Source organism: Sarcophilus harrisii, chromosome 1, assembly GCF_902635505.1.
Source record: "Sarcophilus harrisii chromosome 1, mSarHar1.11, whole genome shotgun sequence".
Classification (NCBI taxonomy): Eukaryota; Metazoa; Chordata; class Mammalia; order Dasyuromorphia; family Dasyuridae; genus Sarcophilus; species Sarcophilus harrisii.
Genome location: NC_045426.1, coordinates 655,207,913 through 655,217,826, shown reverse-complemented (window position 1 = coordinate 655,217,826; position 9,914 = coordinate 655,207,913). Strand labels below are relative to the sequence as shown.

General features: G+C 42.7%; 1 protein-coding gene and 1 non-coding gene across 2 annotated transcripts; both read right to left on the bottom strand.

The window, feature by feature from the left end:
- On the bottom strand, positions 1-8,639 carry EEF2 (eukaryotic translation elongation factor 2). The gene is made up of 15 exons (XM_003760578.4): positions 8,530-8,639; positions 7,508-7,722; positions 6,668-6,849; positions 6,330-6,541; positions 5,136-5,314; positions 4,848-4,953; positions 4,355-4,468; positions 4,123-4,261; positions 3,584-3,779; positions 2,635-2,893; positions 2,355-2,462; positions 1,725-2,078; positions 1,404-1,586; positions 1,159-1,291; positions 1-773 (listed from the first exon to the last, which is right to left on the bottom strand). The coding sequence occupies exons 1-15, from the start codon at positions 8,530-8,532 to the stop codon at positions 580-582; spliced, it is 2,577 nt and encodes an 858-aa protein (XP_003760626.1). The 5' UTR covers positions 8,533-8,639; the 3' UTR covers positions 1-579.
- Positions 4,727-4,792, bottom strand: LOC111719167. The gene has a single exon (XR_002769424.1). It is a non-coding gene; the product is annotated as a small nucleolar RNA SNORD37 (small nucleolar RNA).
- Positions 8,640-9,914: the final 1,275 nt, after the last annotated feature.

Genomic DNA, 9,914 nt, shown 5'->3' with positions numbered 1-9,914 from the left:
ATCACCATATCAAATTTATTATTCCAATGGCACTAATACATCTGTAGATGTTCATGATGACAATTACACTGCACAAAATTTTCTTGCCTTCTAGTTTCTGGCCAACTAGAAAATATCTCCTTAACTTTCCCCTCACCATTCCTGAAGATCCACTACAGGCCATTTACCCGAGCAAAACCTCTTAATGCACTCATTTCCAATTTGGGGGGCACTATGTTTCCCTTTGAAAAATGAAGAAAAAAATGTTTTAGGTACCCATCCCAGCCCACCCCCCTGGCCAAATATACCCTACAAAGAGGATACTTTTTATACCTCTTTGAAGACTTGAATAAATATGGAAACAGGCAACTCAAGTTGCATCAAGTGGAAATGTTTCAAGTTATGGCACCGAGTGGGCCCCAAATGTGTCATGTGCAACACAGAAACCTATAAGGCTGAATATCAATGTGTTTTGAAAGTCTCAAGTTGCTATGAACTGATTAAGTATATGCAAAGAGATGTCACTGCAGTTTTAACAATTTGCTGCATTGGTGTTATGCTAAGAGTCCAACAGGAGATTGAACTGATGTTGGAGAGCTTTTACAACTTGTCCAGGAAGTTGTCCAGGGCCGGGATACCCTCCTTCAGCCCTTTGCGTTTGCGGGTCTCTGCCACAACCTGGCAAGGGCGGCTAGTGTTGTCAAAGGGGTCTCCAGGCAGGATCTGCCAATGGTCAAATACACACTGAGGAAAGGCTTGGCCACCTGTATTAGACCTCAAGTCAGCTGTGAAGCCTAAAAGAGAAGGGGAAGGATGAGAAAGGCAAAGTTTATTAAAGCAAAACATTAATATTAATTCAAACAGAAAAATTATCAATCTACAACATATAAATTTGTCTCCCCCACCAAAAAGTTCTCAAAAGTGAATTTTCATTACAATGACTATAAATTTGTAAACTACTATATATTTTCTACAATCATTAAAACATCTGATCTTTGCAATCACCAAGTAGGGAAGGGTTTATCTTTCATTTTCAGAGATGAGGAAAATAATCCAGGCTAAGTCAGTAAATTAGTGACAGAACTAAGGCTCCAAATACAAATTTCCCAAATAAGTTGTCATGAACACTAGTATGCCCAATTTATTCAAACGTCATTTACAACAGAACTTGGTACTTACCAAAAGATTCATTGACAGGCAGATAGGCTTTCACAACAAACATGGGGGTGCCAGCAACCTGGGACTCCTCAAACACATGCCCTCGCTTCCTGTTCAGGACACCATAAATGCCCCCAACCACTTGTTCTGGACACTAAATAAAATTTTGAAAAAGTTAACTTAGAGACAGTGTGGGAAAGATCGAAGTCAGACTTTTTATAGCTTTTTGTTTCCCAAGGTCTCGCATAAATTAGTACATGTCTTACCTGAATCTCCACAAGATAGATGGGTTCCATAAGACGGGGCTGAGCAGTCAACACACAGGCATACAGGCAGCGCCTGGCTGTGGGGATGATTTGGCCGCCACCACGGTGAATGGCATCAGCATGCAAGGTCACATCATGCACATCAAAACGGACTGCCCGCATGTTCTCTTCACATAGCGCTCCCTACAGGAAAAAAAAATAAAACCATGGATCTTCCGTATTTCTTCCAATGTATCTGCTTTAGAAACTCAGCTGCTCCAAAGCGCTTTTCATTGAACCTTGAACTATAAAGGTAAATGACCATTTTTTAAGTCTACCTACCTCCTTGGTAGCCCACTGGAATCCAGCTACCACACTATCCTTGATCTCATTAAGGTACTGTACTCCCTTGGTGATATCTGTGAGAACATTGGGCCCAGTTCCATCAGGGCCAAAGCACCAGATCTTCCGGGCCTCAGTAACATCCCACTCATATTTCTCAGCCAGGTAACGAGCCCTTTGTTTGAGCTCCTGACGGGCAGAAACTTCGCCTTTGTCAATATCTTCAGCCAGGCCATCAGGGAAGGGTCGAGCCTTCATGTACAGCCTGTTGTGCTTATTGGGGGATTTGGAAAGGCAGAGAACATTTGATTCCTCACTGACTGTCTCACGATAAGAGACAACAGGGTCCGATTTCTGCACAGGAAAAAAATTATGGATTAATTAAGTTTAAAAGAGGCAAGTTTTTAAAAAGTACAAGGTACCCAAAGATGTAACATTATTTTCATACACAAGAGTTTAAAGAGACTGGAGAGCTGTGACAAGTCTTAATATTCCTTTTATCTAACAGTGTTTGAGCATAAGCAACTATTGGTTCCCATTACTTTCAATTCTTTTGGGCCACTATAAACAGAAGTTGCACTTAACACCTTGCTTTCCTACTTTATGACTAAATAAAACTTGGAGGTTTACCTTGATGGGAATGCATGCATGATCTTCTTCAAGATCTTTCAGGCAGATCTCCAGATGCAACTCTCCTGCACCAGCAATAATGTGCTCTCCAGATTCTTCAATGATACACTGAAAAAAGAAAGATCCAATATATAACAAGGAATGTATTTTAGCATAAATGTCTTATCTAAGACAAAGATGCAGCATATCCCTCTTGAACTTGTCTTCAGGTAATTTAGATAAGCTATAAGATCTCAGAGAAAAATCAGTGAAATTTCCCTTTGATTTCAAAACAACTTACCTGGACCATAGGATCAGACTTAGCCAGACGCTTCAGTCCTTCCACTAGTTTGGGCAGGTCGGCTGGGTTCTTGGCTTCAACAGCTACTCTCACCACAGGGCTTACACTAAACTTCATTACTCTCATGTTGTGGGCATGCTCAAAGGTAGTAATAGTGCCTGTCTTCACAAGGAACTGATCCACACCAACCAGACCAACAATGTTACCACAAGGCACATCTTCAATGGGTTCAACATATCGGCCCATCATCAGAATTGTCCTGAGAAAAAATTGTCAAGAATCAGTAACATAACAAGATGATCTACTAAGGTCATTTCTAGTGGTAAATCTTAATCTACTCTAGGAAAACGGTTGGCTTTAGATTGTCATAGATTTCATAGAAAATAGATTTTCACATTTTAAATTTTATTGTATTAAAAAAAAAAATAAAAGCAAAAGGCTACATTTTGCCAGCCCCTATCTACACTTTTCAACTACTATAGCAAATGAAATTGTGGACATTCTCATCTAAGGAACAGGGAAAAGATAAAGGGAAACACCTACAGCTCATAGGTCCAGCTTGCTTGACTGGATATCTGATTAGTTCATGAAAGCAAGGCAAGTTACCCTATTTTATGCTGGTCTCTAGCAGCCAATATTTGGCTACAAATCTAAATTGAATTTAGAATAAAGTCACAAGGATAGTTCTGCAGTTTAAGATCCAAGTCAGCAGAATTTAACAAATGTGTTCGTCATGGGGGAAAAACATGCTCTTGGTGTATAAAGCAATAAAGCTCTAAGGTGAGCAAACTGGCTTCAATCCTAGCTTTTGTTTCACCACTAACCAGCTAGAACTTCATTGGGACCAGTATAACTAATGTTATGAAACATCAAAAAAATCTCGATTCAGGTTACTAGAAACACTTCTATTTCTTATTTCTCAAGAGTAAAGAAGGGATAAATTTCTAACCTCTGAATTGGCTTCAGGTAGAGATCTTCCTTCTTTCCAGGGGTATAATTGGGTCCCATGATTCTGACCTTTAGGCCAGTAGAAACCAGACCAGAAAATACACGGCCAAAAGCATAGAATCGGCCTTTGTCTGAGGTTGGCACCATTTTAGAGATGTACATCATCAAAGGACCTTTGGGGTCACAGCTTTTAATACCTGAGAAGAAAGAAAGAAACTTCACACAAAGTTTTCAAACTTACAAACTTCCTGGTGAATTTGGGGAAACTTAATCAGTAATTTTGGCTGCTATTCAGAAGTTGACCTTGCTTAGTTAGCATTTTTTTAAAAGCTACATGCTAAGTCATTTAAAGTAATAGTACAGGGTTGATATATAGTCCAGCAAAATGAAACAAGTCACTCAGGAAGTTAATAGAATGACCAATCTAGCTGCTTTGACCTTTGGTGAAACAAGAACTGTTGTCTTGGGGTACCTAAGAACTAACATAGGAAAGATTTCTATACCTATGCCTAGGTTTAAAAAAAAAAAAAAAAAACATACCCATAGCAGCCTCATCATCAGGGGGACCCTCATATAACAGTTCACAGCGGTATTTCTGAGCAGTTACAGGGGAAGGCAGGTGGATGGTTATCATTTGGAGAAGTGCATCTCCAGCAGGCAGCCAACGTCTCATCACAGCCTTAGCAGGACCAAAAAAGAAAAAAGTTGCAATTTCAACCACAGAAATTTCTAAATTCTGGGTTCAAAGTTGTCATAAATTCATCTCCCTCACCTTCAAAAGTGGTTTTCCCTCTTTGTCTTTGTCCTCGCTGTCCAATTTGATGTCAAGTTTTTCAATCAGTTTTGCAGTCTCCTCCTTCTTAAAGGTCATAATTGCATCAAAAACCTAAGGCAAAGGAAACAGCTCACTTAAGTAAAAGAAAATTTACTAGTTTAAAATTTAGTTCAAGATCCAGAGACATTCTAGAAACAAGATATATCAGTAATACATTTGGACAAAAATGTAGATTATAAAGCATCAAAATGTTTTACTTCCAGATATGCAAAGATAATTATTCCCTTAAATTTCTCAGGATAATTTATTTTCCCCAGGAAAAAATTCAAGGACTGACTGTACTACAGAAATTATTGACAACTTATTATGTCTCAGAGGTTAGATTTCTTCATTAGACATCAGGTCAAAGTGAAGAAATATTCCATCATCATGAACACCCAAGAGTCAAGCTAAAAAATATTTGAGAATAAATCAGTATTATGTCCTTTACCTTGAAGATTGGATCTAAGATGAGTTGGCAGAAGGTTCTAGGCAACTTCTTTCCATCAGGGCTGGTAGCAGACTTGCTGAATTTCCCATTGGCAGGATCAAAATACCTAAATGAAAAGAATAAAGCAAAATATTCACCCTCCTGACAAAGGGACACTACTAAATAGGAAAATAAAATTACTAAACATAAAAAGTTTTCCTGTGCTTAAAAATATTACTTGCAAAACAGATCAACTGCAGGCTATTTCCAATTACTGACATAAACTTTAATATTTCTAAGCCCACTCACCGGTCACCCCATAATTTTTTCATCATGTCTTCTACTTTCTTGGCTCGTTCGGCTGGTCCCAGCTGACCTTCACCCTTGGCAGCAAATTTGGCTACATACATCTCTGCAAACTGCTTTAGAGTAAAGGCCCAACCGTGAAGCCCAGAGCCAAATCCAACAGTACCAAGGACTGGATCAATCTGAAATGTTTAAAAAAAAAAAAAAAAAAAAGTAGATCAGACAGTTATCTCAGGGTTTGTGGTCCAAGGAACTCAAAATACATCAAATAATCTAAGCTCAAATGCCAGTATGTGCACACTCCCTTAAAAGCACTATTCAAAAATGTCTCAAATGACAATTCTTAAGGCAAGAGTTATTCACAATTTAGGTGTCCAGCCGTGCTTAACTTTAATATTAACAGCTTATCTCTAAACAATGTGATATATGCATTACAAACACTAATATAATCAATGCAACAAGCTAAGAAATTATTTTTTAAGCTTCATAATCCCCAAATTACTAGACTAATATAACAATCAAAAATTTGTTTCTAAAGGTGAATTCATGTTCAAAAAGGCCCATTTGACTGTAGTATAAATATATATATATATATATATATATATATATATATATATATGCCCAAGGGACATATCTTGTAAATCATTTATATTACCATTCTAGAAAGGAATATATAACCAAACTATTAAAGGCAAATCATACTGGGGGCAAGGGGCACAGTCCATACTTCCAAAGCTACACAAGATAGTGTTGTTAATTTGAAAAAGAATTTTTCTAATACCTAGCACTTCTCTACAAAGAGCATGCTGCTCACTTCCCTCATCTTCCTCCACTCCCCATATGCTGCCACAGGTGAAATGGTATCACAGAAACTTCAATTTTATCTTGTCCCTCAAATATTCATACCACATCCCACAAATAATGAATTTCATGATTATTTACCCTCCACTAAATAAACTACTCCCATGCTATATAGTTGAAAACATTGGCTTAAAAATTTAGCAACTAAATTTTCAGGTATAATAAATAGGTTGGGACTTATGAGGTGACAATAGTGATCGATTTTAAAGTCTTTTAAACAAATCCTAGAGGACGAGGGTCACCTAGAAATGGGTCAATCCTGAAATTTTATTTTTCACGTTAATCACCCTCAAATGACTGGCCTGACCATCTGGGAAATCTGTTCCTCAGACTCACCATGATGTTTCCCATTGGGCCACTCTCACCCTCTCCATAGGTGGAAATGATAACGTTCACGTTCTCTACAATTCGCTGAAATGTCTGATACAGTTCCTCTGGCTCCAGCTGCAGCTCAAGTAGGGCTCGGTCCATCTTGTTCATCATCAGGACAGGCTTGATTCTCTCAGCAATAGCCTGGCGAAGTACAGTCTCAGTCTGAACACACACACCTGAAGAAAGGAAGTGCTTTTAAGTCACCCAGCCTGACAGATGGCTTCCCAGGTCCAAGCAATCTTCAATGGAAAAGCACCCTTTTTCTACTCAGCTACTCCTACTGGGTTGAAAAGCGAGCTTACCAGATACACAGTCAACTACAACCAAGGCACCATCAGTAACACGAAGTGCAGCTGTTACTTCTGATGAGAAGTCAACGTGCCCAGGTGAGTCAATGAGGTTGATGAGGAAACCAGAACCATCTTTGCTCTGTTTGATGAAGTTCAAATCATTTTCTGACAGCTCGTAGAAGAGAGAGATGGCACTGGAGAAGAAAACAAATTGAGAAATTCAGATGTATGGAATCACGAGTGCTAAGAGACCATCACAAACTTAAATTCAGTAATATTTTACAGTTTAGCCAAACACATTCCTTTAAGTGGAATATGAGTTTCAGATATTTATCTCTAAGGTTCTTCACATTCACAAGTCAAAATTCTGACTGCCAGGTCACTGGCCAAAAGAATACTTTAGTACTTAAAATGTTTTTGTTTATATATCAAATATATATTTAATACTTTGGTATTAAAAAAAAAACACTGCCACTAAGCCAAAAAAGCTGCCACTAAGCCCTGGTTTTTTCAGAAATCTGAATGATGCCTTTCCCCTCCCCCTTCAGATGACAAACGAGTTAGTCACCTGTGTTTTACTCTCCATTAGTATTAAGTCTTAAGATTCAAGTCTCCCCCGCCTTTGAGAATCATCCTTTAATGGAAAAGCTCCCAACCTAGACAAAGTTTTGAACGTTCTTTTATAACAAACTCAAAACCCCAACAGCAAAGTCATACTTGACTTAGAGGCCGAGTTGATAGTAAAGGGGGACTAGTGATGATGGAAGACGTCACATCACAAGGTGGAGCAAAGGCAGGCCCAGAGTCCCCAGGCCCGACTTCCCGGCCCCTCCGCGGACCCGGGAGCCTTACGTTGACTTAATAGTGATGCACCGTTCCTGTTCATCTTTTCTCGTGTCGGTGAACCGGGTCTCACCAGCACGGGCTGAAGCGATGATGCCCGCTTTGCAAACCAGGGAATCCGTCAGGGTTGACTTGCCGTGATCCACGTGTGCTATTACGGACATGTTTCGGATGTTGGCCTTTTTGTCCATGATGGCCCGGATCTGGTCTACTGTGAAGTTCACCTAGAGGCCGAGCAAAGGCACGTCAGGGGGGGAGGGCTCGGCTCCCTCCGGTCCCCGCCGCCAGCACGGGACACGTCATCGGCTGCGGGGCCCCCGCAGACGCGGGCCCGACGCTTCCCTCCCGGCCGCCGCCAGCGCCCCCGAGCTCCGGCGCAGGGCTCGCCCACACCCCGGGGCTGCCCCCGCTTTCTCGCAAGCCGACCCATCTTTCTCTTTACTGACACCCAAGGTCATCCGAAGGCCCGGGCCGAGGCGGGCGCCCCGCGCCCCGCAAAAAGCCCCGGGGGGTCAGTGTGTCCTCCCGTCCTCCCTTCCCGGGCCCTGCGCCCCGCGGGGCGCGGCCCCAGTGCAGTGCCACCCGCGGCCAGTGCGGGCCGGGGGCCCGGCACCGACGCCTCCCCGTCTTACTTCCCCCCTCCCCCCCTGCTCTCGCTGCCACATCACCCGGCTCCCATCCAACCGCACTCCCCCTGGAAGCGCCCGCCCAAGCCGAGGGGACCGAGCCCTAGGTACGGGTTAAGAAGGGGTGGGGAGGGGACCGCGGGGTAGGGGCTCCGCGCGCCCCCGCGCAAGGCCCAGGAGAGGAGGCTGGGCGGGGGCGCGCGCCCGGAACCGCCGGCTGCCGCATCTCCCCGAAATGGCGGCAGCGGAGGCAGCAGCCGCGGCCTCCCCCTTTTCTCCCCCCCATCTCCCTTCCTCTGGCTCCCCCAGCCCGCTTCGCCGTTTCTTTCGGCCCAAGAGCGGGTCCCCTCGCCCCGCACGGATCCCAGCGCAGCCTCGATCCCAGAAGCGGGCGGCGGCCCTCACCATGGTGGCGGATGGCGGTGGATTCTCCGGCTCGCGATCCGACTGGGGTGAGTCGCGCCGAGAATGGCGGCGGCGACGGCGGAAGAGGACGCTGACGTCAACGCTCCGTACTTTTATAGCCCGACGCCGGTTGCAAGGTCAGCTGACTCTTGCGAGGGAGGCGGGAAGAAACGACGTAATGCACATGCGCCAGAGGTCCCTTTAACCCTTAAGGCGCTATCGCTGTTGCAAGAGCATCTATTTAAATAGAGCAGTCTAGTTAATAAGCTTGGAGGATCAAATACCCAGTTCCTTATCACACAGCAATATAAAAGATTTAAATTTTACAGTTTTTTTCCCTTTGGGTTTCATTGTGGGGAAAGTACCATACCCATCTCACAGATGAGATAACTGAACATCAACTAGCACTCACATTTTCGGGGCCTGTTGGAGATAATTGCAAGCTGTCAGTATCAAAGAATTTTGATACACAAAGCAAAACTTTACACCAAAGTCTTCAGTGTGCTATGGGGTGACCCTAGAGCTGTGCCAAAGGGGAGGGCAGGGAGGGAGTAAGGGAATTAACTATTTAAAAATGCCAAGCACTAGATTATGTACTTTACAAAATATCATCTCATTATGTAACCTAACAACCAAACTAAGCACTAATATGTCCCTTTTGCATTTCAGAGGTTCTCAAAGTAACTGGGAACTCATCCAGGAAAGGCCTTGGGAGAGGTAGAAAGAAGGGGAAGCAAAGGTTGGTTCTCCAGACATCTTCAAGTGGAGTCTGACTATAAAGCCCATAAATCCTTATAAGGGTGGGAGAGGGAAGGGATGACTAGACTAGCAAGGGATCGGAAATCAGGAATCAGGGCACAAGAATCACAAAGAGAACAGACCTTTCTCCCTCCAACTACCCATTTCCCTCCTTGTCAGTGACAGGAGGATCCCTTGGGTGGAAAGGTAAAGAAAGAATAATTTGTTATTCAAAAGGGTCCTAGAAGGTCCTGTCATAATTTAATACTGTTTCCTCTCTATGGAAATGGAAATCACCTACAGCTGATAAGTTTTTTTCAGCCACATCAATCCTAGAAGACCTATAGATGTGGAAGGTTTGTGAATGTGAGCTAAGAGGACAAAATAAAAAAAGAATTATCTAATCTATGATTGACAAATTAGCTAATCTATCCTCCCATTTTATAGAATGGGGAAACAGAGGAAAGTGAATTTGTGAAGGTCACAAGCACCGTAGAAGAATCAAGCCTATAGCCAGATGTCTTGACAACCAGAAAATCAATTTTTAACCATCTTCTTCTCTATACAGGCAGCACAGTACAGTGGATAGACAGCTGACCTCAGAGACAGTAAGGAGGATTCAAATACCACCTGCAAGTCACTTAATC

Excerpts from the sequence above, each read along its gene's own strand:
- EEF2 (XM_003760578.4), bottom strand. Across the intron at positions 5,315-6,329 it reads GCCCAATGGGAAACATCATG|ATTGATCCAGTCCTTGGTAC; the intron begins GTGAGTCTGAGG and ends TAAACATTTCAG. Across the intron at positions 1,587-1,724 it reads TCCAGTGGGCTACCAAGGAG|GGAGCGCTATGTGAAGAGAA; the intron begins GTAGGTAGACTT and ends TTTTTCCTGTAG.